The sequence below is a fragment of the Bombina bombina genome, chromosome 3, assembly GCF_027579735.1.
Source record: "Bombina bombina isolate aBomBom1 chromosome 3, aBomBom1.pri, whole genome shotgun sequence".
NCBI classification, from domain to species: Eukaryota; Metazoa; Chordata; class Amphibia; order Anura; family Bombinatoridae; genus Bombina; species Bombina bombina.
In genome coordinates, this window is record NC_069501.1 from 561341352 (window position 1) to 561362668 (window position 21317).

At 38.6% G+C, this 21317-nt stretch overlaps 1 protein-coding gene across 1 annotated transcript in view; it reads left to right on the top strand.

Moving 5' to 3' along the window:
* Window positions 1-21317, top strand: part of HIVEP3 (HIVEP zinc finger 3) — a 609889-nt gene that overhangs the window by 540026 nt on the left and 48546 nt on the right. The window contains exon 6 of the mRNA XM_053707095.1: window positions 19202-19377. Within this exon, the coding sequence (XP_053563070.1) occupies window positions 19202-19377 (176 nt within the window). The remainder of the gene's footprint in view (window positions 1-19201; window positions 19378-21317) is intronic.

Consider the following 21317-nt stretch of genomic DNA (forward strand, 5'->3'; position numbering starts at 1 on the left):
ACAAATTGAAAGTACAGGCTATCATGAGAGAGCTCGTCGGGTTAGTACAACTGTCAACCTCGTGTAAAGTGTAGAGCGTTATTTAAAAGATGCATATAACTTGATAAAATATATTCATATAAATATTAAGATTTTATTTTTTTTATTTTAGGGGTTAAAGGTAAATGGAATATGACAAGCTGTTTGACTGCAATGGACTATATTGTGTGTGTGTGTGTGTATATATATATATATATATATATATATATATATATATATATATATATATATATATATATATATATATAAATATATATACACACACATACATATACAAGTCTGAATATGTGTGTGTGTGTTATATATAAATATGTGTGTGTGTGTTTTACTGTACATATTTCACATTCCAATGTTCTTCACTTACAGAAATGTTCTTTTCTTTTACAAAGATATGACGAGTCCACGGATTTCATCCTTACTTGTGGGATATTAACTTCCTGCTAACAGGAAGTGGCAAAGAGCACCACAGCAGAGCTGTATATATAGCCCCTCCCTTCCCCTCCACCCCCAGTCATTCTCTTTGCCTGTGTTATACTAGGAAGACATGGTAAAGTGAGGTGTTAGTTTTAGTTTCTTCAATCAAGAAGTTTTTTATTTTAAATGGTACCGGTGCATACTATTTTCCTCAGGGGGATATGGAAGAAGATTTCTGCCCTGAGGTTTGATGATCTTAGCATTTGTAACTAAGATCCACGCTGGTTCCCACAAGACTTCTGAAGGTAACCATGAGACATCTTCAGTGTGGAGACCGGTTTCATGCTACAAGCAGCATTAAGGTGTGTGCAGCCTTTTTTTCTGAGGAGACTTGGTGTATCACAACTGGCTGGCATTATTTCCCTGTATGGGAATGGGGTAAGCAGTAAAACCTATTTTAATAAGAGGGGTGTTACTGGAGTTCCTATTTTATATTTATCATTAGTTGATATTTGGGCATTATGTGACATGGGAGACAATATAAAAAACGATGTTTTATGTTTTTTATTTTTGGCACTTAAAACTTATTGGTTTTATGCTTGAGGGTTGTATTGTGTGTGTATTTTTACTTTAGTGGAAAACTGCATTTCCATGCGGAGTTGTTTGGGCCTACTCCGACTTTTGCCCTTTAAGGGACGGAGCCTATTTTGGCGCAATTTCTTCATGCTTAGCAGCAGGAAATAGTGACTCAGTGGCTCCTGGACTGTGTAGCTGGTCTGAAGGGTTGGAAACTTGATTCAAAGTACCCTGGGGGCAGGTAGGCGCCACAGCAGAGCTGTGGCGAGGTGCAGAGTGTATTTTTATCTATCTTTTGACTACATGTTGATATAAGTACTTCTAAAGCCTTATTTCTGCCCTTGCTTCTGGGTGCAGTAATTTTTGGATTAACCAACGATATTAAGTTAAATTTGGGAATAATTTAACGTTTTTTGTGCATTTTAGAATTTTTTTTCACTTTTTCTTTTCTTAAAGGCACAGTACACATTTGTTTCTAATGTTTATTTCTTTCATGTAATTAACAAGAGTCCATGAGCTAGTGACGTATGGGATATACATTCCTACCAGGAGGGGCAAAGTTTCCCAAACCTTAAAATGCCTATAAATACACCCCTCACCACACCCACAAATCAGTTTTACAAACTTTGCCTCCAAGGGAGGTGGTGAAGTAAGTTTGTGCTAGATTCTACGTTGATATGCGCTCCGCAGCAAGTTGGAGCCCGGTTTTCCTCTCAGCGTGCAGTGAATGTCAGAGGGATGTGAAGAGAGTATTGCCTATTGAATGCAGTGATCTCCTTCTACGGGGTCTATTTCATAAGGTTCTCTGTTATCGGTCGTAGAGATTCATCTCTTACCTCCCTTTTCAGATCGACGATATACTCTTATATTTACCATTTCCTCTACTGATTCTCGTTTCAGTACTGGTTTGGCTTTCTACAAACATGTAGATGAGTGTCCTGGGGTAAGTAAGTCTTATTTTCTGTGACACTCTAAGCTATGGTTGGGCACTTTATTTATAAAGTTCTAAATATATGTATTCAAACATTTATTTGCCTTGACTCAGAATGTTCAACTTTCCTTATTTCCAGACAGTCAGTTTCATATTTGGGATTATGCTTTAAATTTTCATATTTTTTCTTACCTCAAAAATTTGACTTTTTTCCCTGTGGGCTGTTAGGCTCGCGGGGGCTGAAAATGCTTCATTTTATTGCGTCATTCTTGGCGCGGACTTTTTTGGCGCAAAAATTCTTTTCCGTTTCCGGCGTCATACGTGTCGCCGGAAGTTGCGTCATTTTTGACGTTATTTTGCGCCAAAAATGTCGGCGTTCCGGATGTGGCGTCATTTTTGGCGCCAAAAGCATTTAGGCGCCAAATAATGTGGGCGTCTTATTTGGCGCCAAAAAATATGGGCGTCGCTTTTGTCTCCACATTATTTCAGTCTCATTTTTCATTTGCTTCTGGTTGCTAGAAGCTTGATGTTTGGCATTTTTTTCCCATTCCTGAAACTGTCTTATAAGGAATTTGATCTATTTTGCTTTATATGTTGTTTTTTCTCTTACATATTGCAAGATGTCTCACGTTGCATCTGAGCCAGAAGATACTACAGGAAAACCACTGCCTGCTGGATCTACCAAAGCTAAGTGTATCTGCTGTAAACTTTTGGTAGCTATTCCTCCAGCTGTTGTTTGTAATAATTGTCATGACAAACTTGTTAAAGCAGATAATATTTCCTTTAGTGATGTACCATTGCCTGTTGCAGTTCCCTCAACATCTAAGGTGCAGAATGTTCCTGATAACATAAGAGATTTTGTTTCTGAATCCATAAAGAAGGCTTTGTCTGTTATTTCTCCTTCTAGTAAACGTAAAAAGTCTTTTAAATCTTCTCTCTCTACAGATGAATTTTTAAATGAACACCATCATTCTGATTCTTTGGACTCTTCTGGTTCAGAGGATTCTATCTCAGAGATTGATGCTGATAAATCTTCATATTTATTTAAGATGGAATTTATTCGCTCTTTACTTAAAGAAGTACTAATTGCTTTAGAAATAGAGGATTCTAGTCCTCTTGATACTAATTCTATACGTTTGGATAAGGTTTTTAAAGCTCCTGCGGTTATTCCAGAAGTCTTTCCTGTTCCTAATGCTATTTCTGCAGTAATTTCCAAGGAATGGGATAAATTGGGTAATTCATTTACTCCTTCTAAACGTTTTAAGCAATTATATCCTGTTCCGCCTGACAGGTTAGAATTTTGGGACAAAATCCCTAAAGTTGATGGGGCTATTTCTACCCTTGCTAAACGTACTACCATTCCTACGTCAGATGGTACCTCGTTTAAGGATCCTTTAGATAGAAAAATTGAATCTTTTCTAAGAAAAGCTTATCTATGTTCAGGTAATCTTCTTAGACCTGCTATATCATTGGCTGATGTTGCTGCAGCTTCAACTTTTTGGTTGGAAACTTTAGCGCAACAAGTAACAAATCGTGATTCTCATGATATTATTATTCTTCTTCAGCATGCTAATAATTTCATCTGTGATGCCATTTTTGATATTATTAGAGTTGATGTTAGGTTTATGTCTCTGGCTATCTTAGCCAGAAGAGCTTTATGGCTTAAGACCTGGAATGCTGATATGGCTTCTAAATCAACTCTACTTTCCATTTCTTTCCAGGGAAACAAATTATTTGGTTCTCAGTTGGATTCTATTATTTCAACTGTTACTGGTGGGAAAGGAACTTTTTTACCACAGGATAAAAAGTCTAAAGGTAAAAACAGGGCTAACAATCGTTTTCGTTCCTTTCGTTTCAACAAAGAACAAAAGCCTGATCCTTCGTCCTCAGGAGCAGTTTCAGTTTGGAAACCATCTCCAGTCTGGAATAAATCCAAGCCTGCTAGAAAGGCAAAGCCTGCTTCTAAGTTCACATGAAGGTACGGCCCTCATTCCAGTTCAGCTGGTAGGGGGCAGGTTACGTTTTTTCAAAGAAATTTGGATCAATTCTGTTCACAATCTTTGGATTCAGAACATTGTTTCAGAAGGGTACAGAATTGGTTTCAAGATGAGACCTCCTGCAAAGAGATTTTTTCTTTCCCATGTCCCAGTAAATCCAGTGAAAGCTCAAGCATTTCTGAATTGTGTTTCAGATCTAGAGTTGGCTGGAGTAATTATGCCAGTTCCAGTTCCGGAACAGGGGATGGGGTTTTATTCAAATCTCTTCATTGTACCAAAGAAGGAGAATTCCTTCAGACCAGTTCTGGATCTAAAATTATTGAATCGTTATGTAAGGATACCAACGTTCAAGATGGTAACTGTAAGGACTATATTGCCTTTTGTTCAGCAAGGGAATTATATGTCCACAATAGATTTACAGGATGCATATCTGCATATTCCGATTCATCCAGATCATTATCAGTTCCTGAGATTCTCTTTTCTAGACAAGCATTACCAATTTGTGGCTCTACCGTTTGGCCTTGCTACAGCTCCAAGAATTTTCACAAAGATTCTCGGTGCCCTTTTGTCTGTAATCAGAGAACAGGGTATTGTGGTATTTCCTTATTTGGACGATATCTTGGTACTTGCTCAGTCTTTACATTTAGCAGAGTCTCATACGAATCGACTTGTGTTGTTTCTTCAAGATCATGGTTGGAGGATCAATTTACCAAAAAGTTCTTTGATTCCTCAAACAAGGGTAACCTTTCTGGGTTTCCAGATAGATTCAGTATCCATGACTCTGTCTTTAACAGACAAGAGACGTCTAAAATTGATTACAGCCTGTCGAAACCTTCAGTCTCAATCATTCCCTTCGGTAGCCTTATGCATGGAAATTCTAGGTCTTATGACTGCTGCATCGGACGCGATCCCCTTTGCTCGTTTTCACATGCGACCTCTTCAGCTCTGTATGCTGAACCAATGGTGCAGGGATTACACGAAGATATATCAATTAATATCTTTAAAACCGATTGTTCGGCACTCTCTAACGTGGTGGACAGATCACCTTCGTTTAATTCAGGGGGCTTCTTTTGTTCTTCCGACCTGGACTGTAATTTCAACAGATGCAAGTCTCACAGGTTGGGGAGCTGTGTGGGGATCTCTGATGGCACAAGGAGTTTGGGAATCTCAGGAGGTGAGATTACCGATCAATATCTTGGAACTCCGTGCAGTTTTCAGAGCTCTTCAGTTTTGGCCTCTTCTGAAGAGAGAATCGTTCATTTGTTTTCAGACAGACAATGTCACAACTGTGGCATACATCAATCATCAAGGAGGGACTCACAGTCCTCTGGCTATGAAAGAAGTATCTCGAATTTTGGTTTGGGCGGAATCCAACTCCTGTCTAATCTCTGCGGTTCATATCCCAGGTGTAGACAATTGGGAAGCGGATTATCTCAGTCGCCAAACGTTGCATCCGGGCGAATGGTCTCTTCACCCAGAGGTATTTCTTCAGATTGTTCAAATGTGGGGGCTCCCAGAGATAGATCTGATGGCCTCTCATCTAAACAAGAAACTTCCCAGGTATCTGTCCAGATCCCGGGATCCTCAGGCGGAGGCAGTGGATGCATTATCACTTCCTTGGAAGTATCATCCTGCCTATATCTTTCCGCCTCTAGTTCTTCTTCCAAGAGTAATCTCCAAGATTCTGAGGGAATGCTCGTTTGTTTTGCTAATAGCTCCGGCATGGCCTCACAGGTTTTGGTATGCGGATCTTGTCCGGATGGCATCTTGCCAACCATGGACTCTTCCGTTAAGACCAGACCTTCTGTCACAAGGTCCTTTTTTCCATCCGGATCTGAAATCCTTAAATTTAAAGGTATGGAGATTGAACGCTTGATTCTTGGTCATAGAGGTTTCTCTGACTCCGTGATTAATACTATGTTACAGGCTCGTAAATCTGTATCTCGAGAGATATATTATAGAGTCTGGAAGACTTATATTTCTTGGTGTCTTTCTCATCATTTTTCTTGGCATTCTTTTAGAATACCGAGAATTTTACAGTTTCTTCAGGATGGTTTAGATAAGGGTTTGTCCGCAAGTTCTTTGAAAGGACAAATCTCCGCTCTTTCTGTTCTTTTTCACAGAAAGATTGCTATTCTTCCTGATATTCATTGTTTTGTACAAGCTTTGGTTCGTATAAAACCTGTCATTAAGTCAATTTCTCCTCCTTGGAGTTTGAATTTGGTTCTGGGAGCTCTTCAAGCTCCTCCGTTTGAACCTATGCATTCATTGGACATTAAATTACTTTCTTGGAAAGTTTTGTTCCTTTTGGCCATCTCTTCTGCTAGAAGAGTTTCTGAATTATCTGCTCTTTCGTGTGAGTCTCCTTTTCTGATTTTTCATCAGGATAAGGCGGTGTTGCGAACTTCTTTTGAATTTTTACCTAAAGTTGTGAATTCCAACAACATTAGTAGAGAAATTGTGGTTCCTTCATTATGTCCTAATCCTAAGAATTCTAAGGAGAAATCGTTGCATTCTTTGGATGTTGTTAGAGCTTTGAAATATTATGTTGAAGCTACGAAATCTTTCCGTAAGACTTCTAGTCTATTTGTTATCTTTTCCGGTTCTAGGAAAGGCCAGAAAGCTTCTGCCATTTCTTTGGCATCTTGGTTGAAATCTTTAATTCATCTTGCCTATGTTGAGTCGGGTAAAATTCCGCCTCAGAGAATTACAGCTCATTCTACTAGGTCAGTATCTACTTCCTGGGCGTTTAGGAATGAAGCTTCGGTTGACCAGATCTGCAAAGCAGCAACTTGGTCCTCTTTGCATACTTTTACTAAATTCTACCATTTTGATGTATTTTCTTCTTCTGAAGCAGTTTTTGGTAGAAAAGTTCTTCAGGCAGCGGTTTCAGTTTGAATCTTCTGCTTATGTTTTTTGTTAAACTTTATTTTGGGTGTGGATTATTTTCAGCAGGAATTGGCTGTCTTTATTTTATCCCTCCCTCTCTAGTGACTCTTGTGTGGAAAGATCCACATCTTGGGTAGTCATTATCCCATACGTCACTAGCTCATGGACTCTTGTTAATTACATGAAAGAAAACATAATTTATGTAAGAACTTACCTGATAAATTCATTTCTTTCATATTAACAAGAGTCCATGAGGCCCACCCTTTTTTGTGGTGGTTATGATTTTTTTGTATAAAGCACAATTATTCCAATTCCTTATTTTATATGCTTTGCACTTTTTTTCTTATCACCCCACTTCTTGGCTATTCGTTAAACTGATTTTTGGGTGTGGTGAGGGGTGTATTTATAGGCATTTTAAGGTTTGGGAAACTTTGCCCCTCCTGGTAGGAATGTATATCCCATACGTCACTAGCTCATGGACTCTTGTTAATATGAAAGAAATGAATTTATCAGGTAAGTTCTTACATAAATTATGTTTTTATGCTATAAATAAGTGTTTAAACGACTTTTGTGGTATTACTAGTCTGTTCAACATGTCTGACATTGATGTTTCTCATTGTTCTATGTGTTTAGAAGCTATTGTGCAACCCCCTCTAACATTGTGTAACTTTTGTACTGAAAGGGCTTTACAATGTAATAAGCATATTTTAAATAAAGTAAGTGTGCCTAAGGATGATTCTCAGTCTGAAGAGAATCAGGATATGCCATCCAATTCTCCCCAAGTGTCACAATCTTTTATGCCCACACAAGCGACGCCTAGTACTTCTAGTGCGTCTAATTCCTTTACTCTGCAGGAGATGGCTGCAGTTATGTCAACTACCCTTACAGAGGTATTGTCTAAATTACCAGTGTTGCAGGGTAAACACTGTAGGTCAAGTATTAATGTAAATATTGAATCCTCTGATGCTTTATTAGCTATTTCCGATGTTCCCTCACAGTGCTCTGAGTTGGGGATCAGGGAATTACTGTCTGAGGGTGAAATTTCTGATTTAGGGAATGTTTTGCCTCAGACAGATTCGGATACTCTGTCATTTAAATTTAAGCTTGAACACCTCCGCCTGTTGCTTAGGGAGGTTTTAGCAACTCTGGATGTTTGTGATCCTATTGTGATTCCTCCAGAGAAATTGTGTAAAATGGATAAATATTTGGAAGTTCCTACTTACACTGATGTTTTTCCGGTTCCTAAGAGAATTTCGAAAATTATTAGTAAGGAATGGGATAGACCAGGTATACCGTTTTCTCCCTCTCCTAATTTTAAGAAAATGTTTCCTATATCAGATACCATTCGGGACTCATGGCAAACGGTCCCTAAGGTAGAGGGAGCTATATCTTCCCTAGCTACTACTATACCCATTGAGGATAGTTGTGCTTTCAAGGATCCTATGTATAAGAAATTAGAGGGTCTACTAAAGAAATTATTTGTTAATCAGGGATTTCTTTTACAACCTACGGCTTGCATTGTTCGAGTAACTACTGCAGCAGCTTTTTGGTTTGAGGCTCTAGAAGAGTCTCTTAAGGTTGAGACTCCATTAGATGACATTCTAGATAGAATTAAGGCTCTTAAGGTAGCTAATTCTTTTATTACTGATGCCGCTTTTTCAAATTGCTAAATTAGTGGCAAAAAATGCAGGATTTGCTGTTTTAGCACGTAGAGCATTGTGGCTCAAATCCTGGTCTGCTGATGTGTCATCAAAACATAAGCTTTTAGCTATTCCCTTTAAAGGTAAGACCCTTTTTGGGCCAGAATTGAATGAGATCATTTCTGATATTACAGGAGGTAAGGGCCATGCCCTACCTCAGGATAGGTCGGTTAAAATGAGGGGTAAACAGAATAATTTTCGTTCCTTTCGGAACTTTAAAGGAGGACCCCCGCTTCGTCTTCTTCCACAAAGCAGGAAGGGAATTTTTCCCAATCTAAGTCAGTCTGGAGACCCAATCAGGACTGGAATAAGGGTAAACAATCCAAAAAATCCACTGCTGGTCCTAAGACAGCATGAAGGAGTGGCCCCCGATCCGGGACCGGATCTAGTAGGGGGCAGACTTTCTTTCTTTGCTCAGGCTTGGGCAAGAGATGTTCAGGATCCCTGGGCACTAGAAATAGTGAACCACGGTTATCAATTGGAATTCAAGGATTTTCTCCCAAGAGGGAGATTTCATCTTTCAAAATTATCTGCAAACCAGATAAAGAGAGAGGCGTTCTTACGCTGTGTAAAAGACCTTTTTACTATGGGAGTAATCTGTCCTGTTCCAAAATTGGAACAGGGACAGGGGTTTTACTCAAACCTATTTGTGGTCCCCAAAAAAGAGGGAACGTTCAGACCCATTTTGGACCTCAAGTGTCTAATCAAATTTCTAAGGTTTGCCTCCTTGGACAAACATTATCAGTTTGTGGCTCTTCCTTTCGTTTTGGCCACAGCACCCAGAATCTTCACAAAGGTTCTAGGGTCTCTTTTGGCGGTTCTCAGACCGCAAGGGATAGCGGAGGCGTCTTATCTGGACGATATTCTGATTCAGGCGTCAACATATCATCTGACAAAATCTCACACGGACACAGTGTTGTCTTTTCTGAGAACTCACGGCTGGAAGGTGAACATAGAGAAGAGTTCACTTGTTCCACAGACAAGGGTTCCTTTCTTGGGAACTCTGATAGACTCGGTAGCCATGAAAGTATTTCTGACGGAGGTCAGAAAATCAAAGATTTTGAATACTTGCCGAGCACTTCTGTCCATTCCTCGGCCATCAGTGGCTCAGTGTATGGAGGTAATCGGATTAATGGTAGCGGCAATGGACATTGTTCCGTTTGCTCACTTTCATCTCAGACCACTGCAACTGTGCATGCTCGGTCAGTGGAATGGGGATTATGCGGATTTATCTCCAAAGATAATTCTGGATCAAGAGACCAGAAACTCTCTTCTTTGGTGGTTGTCGCCAGATCATCTGTCCCAGGGGACTTGTTTCCGCAGACCCTCATGGGTGATAGTGACAACAGATGCCAGCCTTCTGGTCTGGGATGCAGTTTGGAATTCCCTGAAGGCTCAGGGTGTTTGGACTCAGGTGGAGTCTCTACTTCCAATCAATATTCTGGAACTGAGAGCAATATTCAATGCGCTTCAGGCGTGGTCTCAGTTGGCTTCGGCCAAATTCATCAGATTTCAGTCGGACAACATAACATATGTGGCATATGTCAATCAGTTGGGCAGAGGCCCACTCTTGTCATCTGTCAGCGATCTACATCCCAGGGGTAGAGAACTGGGAAGCAGATTTTCTAAGTCGACAGACTTTTCATCCGGGGGAGTGGGAACTTCACCCGGAGGTAATTGCCTCATTGATTCTCAGATGGGGCAGACCGGAATTGGATTTGATGGCATCTCGTCAGAATGCCAAGCTTCCAAGATATGGATCCCGGTCAAGGGATCCTCAGGCCAAACTGATAGATGCCTTGGCAGTACCTTGGTTGTTCAGCCTAGCTTTTCCAACATCCAAATCTAATTTCTCTGCAACTGACTGCGTGGAGATTGAACGCTTTATTTTATCGAAGCGAGGATTCTCTGATTCAGTTATCAATACTTTGATACAGGCTAGAAAGCCTGTCACTAGAAAAATCTATCATAAGATATGGCGTAAATATCTTTATTGGTGTGAATCCAAGGGTTACTCATGGTGTAAAGTTAGGATTCCTAGGATTTTGTCTTTTCTCCAAGCAGGATTGGAGAAAGGGATATCAGCAAGTTCCTTAAAGGGACAAATTTCAGCTTTGTCAATTCTGTTTCACAAACGTTTGGCAAATGTATCAGATGTTCAGTCTTTTTGTCAGGCTCTATCTAGAATTAAGCCTGTATTTAGACCTATTACTCCTCCCTGGAGTTTGAATTTAGTTCTTCGAGTTCTGCACGGGGTTCCGTTTGAACCTATGCATTCCATAGATATTAAACTATTATCTTGGAAAGTTCTGTTTTTGGTTGCTATTTCTTCTGCTCGAAGAGTTTCTGAGCTTTCAGCATTACAGTGTGATTTGCCTTATCTCATATTTCATTCTGATAAGGTGGTTTTACGTACCAAACCTGGGTTCCTTCCTAAGGTTGTTTCGAATAAGAATATTAATCAGGAAATTGTTGTTCCTTCCTTGTGTCCTAATCCTTCTTCTAAGAAGGAGCGTCTGTTACATAACTTGGACGTGGTCCGTGCTTTAAAGTTTTACTTACAGGCAACTAAGGATTTACGTCAATCATCTTCATTATTCGTTGTTTATTTTGGAAAGCGTAGGGGTCAGAAAGCTACGGCTACCTCTCTTTCTTTTTGGCTGAGAAGTATCATCCGCCTGGCATATGAGACTGCTGGACAGCAGCCTCCTGAAAGAATTACGGCTCATTCTACTAGGGTTGTGTGCATCTGTTGAACAGATTTGTAAGGCTGCAACTTGGTCGTCCCTTCACACTTTTTCCAAATTTTCCAAATTTGATACTTTTGCTTCTTCTGAGGCTATTTTTGGGAGAAAGGTTCTTCAAGCAGTGGTGCCTTCCGTTTAGGTTCCTGTCTTGTCCCTCCCTTTCATCCGTGTCCTATTGCTTTGGTATTGGTTTCCCACAAGTAAGGATGAAATCCGTGGACTCGTCATATCTTTGTAAAAGAAAACTAAATTTATGCTTACCTGATAAATTACTTTCTTTTACGATATGACGGGTCCACGGCCCACCCTGTTCTTTTTAAGACAGTTTTTATTTTTATTTTTTTGTAAACTTCAGTCACCTCTGCACCTTTTTAGCCTTTCCTTTTCTCTTCCTATACCTTCGGCCGAATGACTGAGGGTGGAGGGGAAGGGAGGGGCTATATATACAGCTCTGCTGTGGTGCTCTTTGCCACTTCCTGTTAGCAGGAGGTTAATATCCCACAAGTAAGGATGAAATCCATTGACTCGTCATATCTTTGTAAAAGAAAGTAATTTATCAGGTAAGCATACATTTAGTTTTTATTGTAAATACTTATAAAATATTAAAAACAAATCATAATTATTAAAGATAATGTAGAATATTCTAAATAATCCATGGAATATATATTTTTTACAGTATTTATAATAATTTTAAATAATTACTAATATTTTTTTAATATTAAGTATTTCAAAAACACTTTTTGAGATTAGCAATTCTTCAAGTGCGCTAACCCGACACCTAAATCGCAAAACGTGATACGCTTATTTTAAATTTCTATGTTCTTCACATTAAAAATGTTTTAATTTTTATTATTAAGTATATATTTCTTTAATATATTTCTTTGTTAATGTTAATGTAAACTAGATATCTATACCTATATATCTATAGGAATAGATATACAGGTATAGGTATATACAGATATATATATATATATATATATATATATGTATTTACAATAAAAATAACATTGTTCTGCATGTGAAGAACATTGGAATGTGAAATATCAATAACTTCTGTCGGGTTAGCACGCAAGTGATAGATGTTAGGTTTTCTCTTCTGCGCTCTCCATTGGCTTCCATGGGGAGGATACGTTAACACGTTTGCGCTATTGCAAAGTCTGGAAGTTAGCGGGTGTCAGGTTTCGTTCGTACATTTTACTTTTAACTTGTAATACGAGCACAACCCAACGAACGCAAAAAGATTATTTCTAGCGATGTTTGCACTTGACCGGGAAGTGCTCTATTGCTGTTCAGAACAGTCAGATCAATATGATCATTTAAATACTAATCATCATACACACAGTGTAAAGGTACCTCACCCATTTTTGTTTGAGGGTATCCACACAAAACAAAAATTGAGTTTTTCAGCAGACTAAGCACTTTTTAAAATAAATAGTTTATAGAAATATGAAATTGTGGGAGAAATCAGTAGAGCTTCTTTTTCTGCAGTCATATTACAAATCCAAAGGTATTTTTAGCGCTTGAGCAATAGTGTAGGGTGCACTAACATTTGCATGTGCTATAGCGTGGGTGCCCTAAATCACTAACATAATAGACTAATATTGGGGGGGGGTTAAGATATCGCTAATCCGAGGATGCACTCAGCCATTGGTGCACAAGTAGTGAAGTTCTTCATTTTCTTCATGTAGTTCTGTGCTGTGCTATTTTTAGTTATAGTTTACTTCAGGTCTTAAAAAGCATTACATTTTATAGTGGTATTCTTGATTTTACTTGAGCACAACACAAAACTCACCACTTGTATTTTATGAGAGCAAAGAGTGCACTAATAAGGCTCCCTGCACTATCCATTAAAAGTATAGGGTGCGCTAAAAACGTTTCAGCCTCGTTAAGATGCTTTGGTTAAAATATTTAAGCATCCACTTGTAGTACCAGATTTTGCATTATTTTTTGCACCAATTGTGCTCTACTTTTAATCAAACCCAGTATTTTAGGTCACTTTTTATTATCTATGCAGAGAACGAGTAGAAATAAAATATTGAACCATAAAATTGTCAGATACATTTTTAAAATTATACAAAATTCTGATTTCACGTAAGGGTGAATTAACATATTTTGACAAAGTATGCATGCTTCTACCCCTGTCCTAACTTACTTAGCATAGTAAAACACCCATAAGGACAGTAAACCCTTTGCTTGAATGATGAGACCTCCTCTTTAAAATGATTGGTCTTATGATATATTTGTATAGTGAGGGATATTAAGGGCCTCTTTAGAGTCACCAGAACCTCCATCATAAAGCCAGTTCTACTGTATGAGGCATTTGACACTGTTAGAACAATCACACTGTTACAGTGGAGGCTCCTCCATATGCGCACAGTCACATGTGAACCCCCAGAGACAAAAGAAGAAAGTTTTTTTTTTGCTGAATAAATATAATTTTTCCAATAGCCCACCTATTGGAAAAATTATATTTAATTACTCAGCCAAAAAAGATCCAAGCCAGACTGTGTTTAAAAAAAAATAAAAAAAAAATTTGTAAACCGCACATGCAGTAGTCTAGATGCCTGGCATACCCCTCTGCACTTATTCGTAAGTGCCTGCAGGCGCTGTACTAACCCAGCCCCTATACCTCTCTAATCGCACAGTTTATGCTGTGCGAGTGAGAAATCACTCGAGTTAACTGACAATCTCCTAGATTTAGAGTTCTGCGGTAGCCGTCAAAAGCAGCGTTAAGGGGTCCTAACGCTGCTTTTGGCCGCCCGCTGGTATTTAGGGTCAGCCAGGAAAGGGTCTAACGCTCACTTTCAAGCTGCGACTTTTCCATACCGCAGATCCCCTTACGCCAATTGCGTATCCTATCTTTTCAATGGGATCTTCCTAACGCTGGTATTTAGAGTCTTGGCTGAAGTGAGCAGTAAACCCTCTACCGACAAGACTCCAGCCGCAAAAAAAAGTCAGTAGTTTAGAGCTTTCTGAGCTAACGCTGGTTTATAAAGCTCTTAACTACTGTGCTCTAAAGTACACTAACACCCATAAACTACCTATGTACCCCTAAACCGAGGTCCCCCCACATCGCCGCCACTATAATAAAAATTTTTAACCCCTAATCTGCCGACCGCACACCGCCGCCACCTACATTATCCCTATGAACCCCTAATCTGCTGCTCCTAACATCGCCGACACCTACATAATATTTATTAACCCCTAATCTGCCCCCCCCAACGTCTCCGCTACCTACCTACAATTATTAACCCCTAATCTGCCGACCGAACCTCGCCGCTACTCTAATAAATGTATTAACCCCTAAACCGCCGCACTCCCGCCTCGCAAACCCTATAATAAATAGTATTAACCCCTTATCTGCCCTCCCTAACATCGCCGCCACCTAACTTCAAGTATTAACCCCTAATCTGCTGACCGGACCTCGCCGCTACTATAATAAATGTATTAACCCCTAAAGCTAAGTCTAACCCTAACCCTAACACCCCCCCTAAGTTAAATATAATTTTAATCTAACTAAATAAATTAAATCTTATTAACTAAAGTATTCCTATTTAAAGCTAAATACTTACCTGTAAAATAAACCCTAATATAGCTACAATATAACGAATATTTATATTGTAGCTATTTTAGGATTTATATTTATTTTACAGGCAACTTTGTATTTATTTTAACTAGGTACAATATCTATTAAATAGTTATTAACTATTTAATAGCTACCTAGTTAAAATAATTACCAAATTACCTGTAAAATAAATCCTAACCTAAGTTACAATTAAACCTAACACTACACTATCAATAAATAAATTAAATAAATTAACTACAAGTACCTACAATTAAATACAATTAAATAAACTAAATTACAAAAAAAAAACACTAAATTACAAAAAATAAAAAAAGATTACAAGAATATTAGGCTAATTACACCTACTCTAAGCCCCATAATAAAATAAAAAAGCCCCCCAAAATAATAAAGGTCCCTACCCTATTCTAAATTAAAAAGTAACCAGCTCTTTTACCAGCTATTAAAAGGGCTTTTTGCGGGGCATGCCCCAAAGTAATCAGCTCTTTTGCCTGTAAAAAAAAACACAATACCACCCCCCAACATTACAACCCACCACCCACATACCCCTACTCTAACCCAAACTCCCCTTAAATAAACCTAACACTACACCCTGAAGATCTCCCTACCTTGAGTCGTGTTCACCCTGCCGGGCACCGATGGACCAAAAGAAGACATCCGGAGCGGCAGAAGTCTTCATCCTATCCGGGCAGAAGAGGACATCCGGACCGGCAGACATCTTCATCCAAGCAGCATCTTCTATCTTCATCCATCCGACGAGGAGCGGCTCCATCTTCAAGACCTCCGGCGCGGAACATCCTCCTTCCCCGACGACTACCCGATAAATGAAGGTTCCTTTAAGTGACATCATCCAAGATGGCGTCCCTCGAATTCCGATTGGCTGATAGGATTCTATCAGCCAATCAGAATTAAGGTAGGAAAAATCTGATTGGCTGATTGAATCAGCCAATCAGATTCAAGTTCAATCGGATTGGCTGATCCAATCAGCCAATCAGATTGAGCTTGCATTCTATTGGCTGTTCTGATCAGATCTGAGTATCATCAGCATAGATGTGATAGTTGAAGCCATAGCTACTGATAAGTTTACCCAGTGAGGAAGTATAAATAGAGAAGAGTAGTGGATCCAGAACAGAGCCTTGAGGTACTCCAAGAGATATAGGCAATGGAGAGGAGGAGTCACATCGCCGCCACCTAACTTCAAGTATTAACCCCTAATCTGCTGACCGGACCTTGCCGCTACTATAATAAATGTATTAACCCCTAAAGCTAAGTCTAACCCTAACACCCCCCCTAAGTTAAATATAATTTTAATCTAACTAAATAAATTAAATCTTATTAACTAAAGTATTCCTATTTAAAGCTAAATACTTACCTGTAAAATAAACCGTAATATAGCTACAATATAACGAATATTTATATTGTAGCTATTTTAGGATTTATATTTATTTTACAGGCAACTTTGTATTTATTTTAACTAGGTACAATATCTATTAAATAGTTATTAACTATTTAATAGCTACCTAGTTAAAATAATTACCAAATTACCTGTAAAATAAATCCTAACCTAAGTTACAATTAAACCTAACACTACACTATCAATAAATAAATTAAATAAATTAACTACAAGTACCTACAATTAAATACAATTAAATAAACTAAACTAAATTACAAAAAAAAAAACACTAAATTACAAAAAATAAAAAAAGATTACAAGAATATTAGGCTAATTACACCTACTCTAAGCCCCCTAATAAAATAAAAAAGCCCCCCAAAATAATAAAGGTCCCTACCCTATTCTAAATTAAAAAGTAACCAGCTCTTTTACCAGCTCTTAAAAGGGCTTTTTGCGGGGCATGCCCCAAAGTAATCAGCTCTTTTGCCTGTAAAAAAAAACACAATACCACCCCCCAACATTACAACCCACCACCCACATACCCCTACTCTAACCCAAACTCCCCTTAAATAAACCTAATACTACACCCTGAAGATCTCCCTACCTTGAGTCGTGTTCACCCTGCCGGGCACCGATGGACCAAAAGAGGACATCCGGAGCGGCAGAAGTCTTCATCCTATCCGGGCAGAAGAGGACATCCGGACCGGCAGACATCTTCATCAAAGCAGCATCTTCTATCTTCATCCATCCGACGAGGAGCGGCTCCATCTTCAAGACCTCCGGCGCGGAACATCCTCCTTCCCCGACGACTACCCGATAAATGAAGGTTCCTTTAAGTGACGTCATCCAAGATGGCGTCCCTCGAATTCCGATTGGCTGATAGGATTCTATCAGCCAATCAGAATTAAGGTAGGAAAAATCTGATTGGCTGATTGAATCAGCCAATCAGATTCAAGTTCAATCGGATTGGCTGATCCAATCAGCCAATCAGATTGAGCTTGCATTCTATTGGCTGATCAGATCTGAGTATCATCAGCATAGATGTGATAGTTGAAGCCATAGCTACTGATAAGTTTACCCAGTGAGGAAGTATAAATAGAGAAGAGTAGTGGATCCAGAACAGAGCCTTGAGGTACTCCAAGAGATATAGGCAATGGAGAGGAGGAGTCACCAGCAAAGGAGACAGAAAAAGACCTATTAGAGAGATACGATTGGATCCAGGAGAGGGCAGTGTCAGAAAGCCCAAGGGAGCTGAGAGTCCGTAGGAGAAGGGGATGGTCTACGGTGTCAAAGACAGCAGACAGGTCAAATAAGATAAGTATAGAATAGTGGCAGTTGTTTTTAGCAGAAAGAAGATCGTAAGTAACCTTGGTGAGGGCAGTCTCAGTTGGGTGTTGGAGACGGAAGGTAGATTGCAGGGGTCAAGCAATGAGTTAGATGAAAAGAAGTTGGTTAGGTGATCGAAAACTAGTTTATCCAGGACTTTTGAAGCTACCAGAAGCAGTGATATGGGGCAGTAGTTTGCAGGAAAATTGGGTCAGAGGGAGGGATTTTTGAGGAGCCTCTTCTCCCTTATCAAACACCACCCTTGTGTCTTGTTGAGCAGCTTATCTAATGATGATCACCTCCCAATTAAAGAGGCATGTGATCTCTTATTTACAAAATTTGGCCTCAAACTACTATAATTAATTCAGAGGGGATGTCACCATTTATTGCAGTGATGACCTCACACCTAGGGTAACAAGTGACCCTTCATTTGAAAGAGGGTAGTCTCCCAATTTTAATGTAGGTCACTTTTCACTGTAAGTCAAACAGAAGGGCAAATAGGTGCAGTTTAACCCTGAAGGCCCCCTTCAGCCAAAACAGCAGTTTAAGCCCCTGAAGTTTCTCTGTCCCATGCACTTTCCTTTCTCAATTTGCACATAGCAGGGAGTGTAGATAACTACACAGTGTCATCTTTTGCATTCAATGGGTTAAAAAAAAGGAACTATACATTTAAAACATAACCCTCCATAAATTAATTAAAATAAAACTGTGTTCTCATAAACATTCTTTAATTTCTTTTCTTGCTTTAGCAAATTGTTCTTGTTCCATAGTTCCTTGAGAAGCTAGAATTAATATTCTGTAACTTAAAGGGACAATGAACCCAAATGTTTTCTTTTGCGATTCAGATAGAGCATGCAATTTTAAGCAACTTTCTAATTTACTCCTAATATCAATTTTTCTTCGTTCTCTTCCTATCTTTATTTGAAAAAAAGGCATCTAAGCTTTTTTTTTTTTGTTCAGAACTCTGGACAGCACTTTTTTATTGGTGGATGAATTTATCCACCAATCAGCAACAACAACCCAGGTTGTTCACCAAAAATGGGCCGGCATCTAAACTTACAATCTTGCATTTCAAATAAAGATACCAAGAGAATGAAGAAAAATTCATAATAGGAGTAAATTAGAAAATTGCTTACAATTTCATGCTTTTTTCTGTATCACAAAAGAAAAAAATTGGGTTCAATGTCCTTTTAAGTGTGATTCAAAATGCTGTTGATTAAATTTCCTGGCTACAAACTACACAGTGTCTTAGGGCAGTGTGCAGAACCATTCATAGCTAGCCCTACTTGACTACTATTGATGTGGATAAGATAAACTAACTCACTACTAATTAGAAAAATTCTGTACACTATGCTAACACAGTAACAGTTTGAAATTCTTTTAAAACATGTATTTTATATGCAGATTTTATAGTTCAGTGCGTAATTTGTGATCCATACAATTTAGAAAAATAACATTTAGGATATATACTTATTATAGGCATTAAATTTATACTAAATTTGTACTCTATACTCATAAAATTATATGTATAGTAGACACTGATTATTATGTTGTATAAATATTATCATAGGAGAAGTGTCAGCGTGCTTGTTCTGTTCTTTCACAGATACAAGTCCAATGAGGAGTATGTTTACGTGCGAGGCCGTGGTCGGGGTAAATACGTGTGTGAGGAGTGCGGTATTAGGTGCAAGAAGCCAAGCATGCTGAAGAAACACATTCGAACGCACACTGATCTCCGGCCATATGTGTGTAAACATTGCAACTTCGCCTTTAAAACCAAAGGTGAGTTTGGCTGCTCCCTTGGCAAAAGAAGCTATGGACGTTTAACTTGTCCTTCCAAAACTATGGTGACTGAAGGGACTCCATATATTTTGTATCATGTTTAAAGTAAAATGCTCAGATTGTTAGATTATGATAGTATAGGCAAACTCTGTTTTTAATGTTTAGAAAGGAAGTCTTCTGTCATACAGTTTGTGTTTACTGTAGAGCACTTCCTGACGTGTGTTTCTCTCCACTTGGTTTTCACAGAAACAATAACAAGTGATTGATGTTTATCTAGTTAATTTAAATGCATTAATTCCAGTCCTTCAGATTTTAGCAAAATGAGTAAACCAAATTTGAATGTTTTATATTGCATTACATGCATTAGAATTGCCTAGTTTAATAAAAGAAAGAAAGTTGAATCAGTAAGTCCAATCAGGGGTTAAATCGTACAAGGAACTATGAACCATAGAAGTGCATTTCCATGACTTCTAATTGTTAAGGGGGAAGACTGAAAAAGACTGAAGTGCTTCTGTACACGAGCAGTTCACACATTCCTGTTGGTGATTGTTAACACTTATCTCCATCATTGCCTCTGGTGTAGATATTTTAAAGTGTTATGAAACAGTGCTCCTTTAGTAAAAATATGTTCATCAAATAACTAAAATAACCCTAAAAAGAAACAGATTGTGTTAAAAAAAAGTAAACAATTTGTTTTCTTGCAAAATGAGCATTTCTCAGTGTAGGCACTGCCTATGGTGACAAGATGAAGCTGACATGCTGATAACTTAAGTTACATGCTGCCTCTTCTGAGCATGGGCAAGAAACTGTCTTCCTGTTTCTCTATCATTCACTGAACAGAAAGCCAGCTCAAGTTTCTGTAGATTTATGACATTATGCTAGATATTCCTTCCTGTAGAGACCCCAGCCCCCTTGTGGGACTGTAACAGGAAGTATGATAAATAATACATATTGCAATGATATCTATTAAGTATAACCCACTGCGTATTGCTTTTTTTTATCTCTTTAATGTACAATACATAAAACAGCTCAGAACACAATGTTACTGCACACACATATGTGGCACTGACTTTAGAATATGCAAGGAATTATTTCCAGCTTGTGCTAATCCTCAATTTAGTGTGGCTCTCTCTTCTTTTTTTGTATGCAAATTACTCTGTTGTCTGCCTAAGAGTAAGAAGGGGACACTGCTGAAGCCCAGAGAGAAACAAAACATACATCTGGGATTTGTTGTTTTCTTTGTTCAGAGAACGGTCTGGTATTTTTACCATATTCTATAGGATATGTCGCCTCTGTTAAAGGCATGATGAGCTAAAACGACTGCACCTTTAGAACAGGCAACAATGTTTTTCCAGCTCATGCTCATTTTCAGCTGAGTGCATCTCTGATCTTTAGGGACTATTCCAGGACTTCTCTCACAAAGACTGCTGAGATTATCCAAGTCCAACACCCACACTATTCAGAACTGTTGGATTCTCCAACGACCCACTCTAAACAATTTATATAAAACTAGTTTAAGCTGTATTTATGACAATTGCCAACCAAGCCAAGATATGAGTAAAGCCATTAGTTTAATTCCTTCTGTTCTTACTATCTCACATTCCCAACCTACATAAAGGTTAAAGATGATTGCTAGCAATGAAGTCAAAGTTTTAGACTGTTCTCTTATTGTTATGTCTGAGTGGTCCAAATAAACCAATTATGTACAAGGATGGAGTACTTTACATGAAAATCAGGGAATCCCAAGGCATAAGAACAGTTCTCATGTTCCTTTCATCAGGCAGCATATTCCTGCCTAGTTCATATGAAAAACTACATCTTTCCAATATGGCTGATTTACAGGTAACACTTAATGCCTTCTGTTCCTGTGGACCTCTGCTAGAGGAAAACTGAGTAGTCAAGCAGTAATGAATATAGTTAGTTTTTGGTGTATATAATCA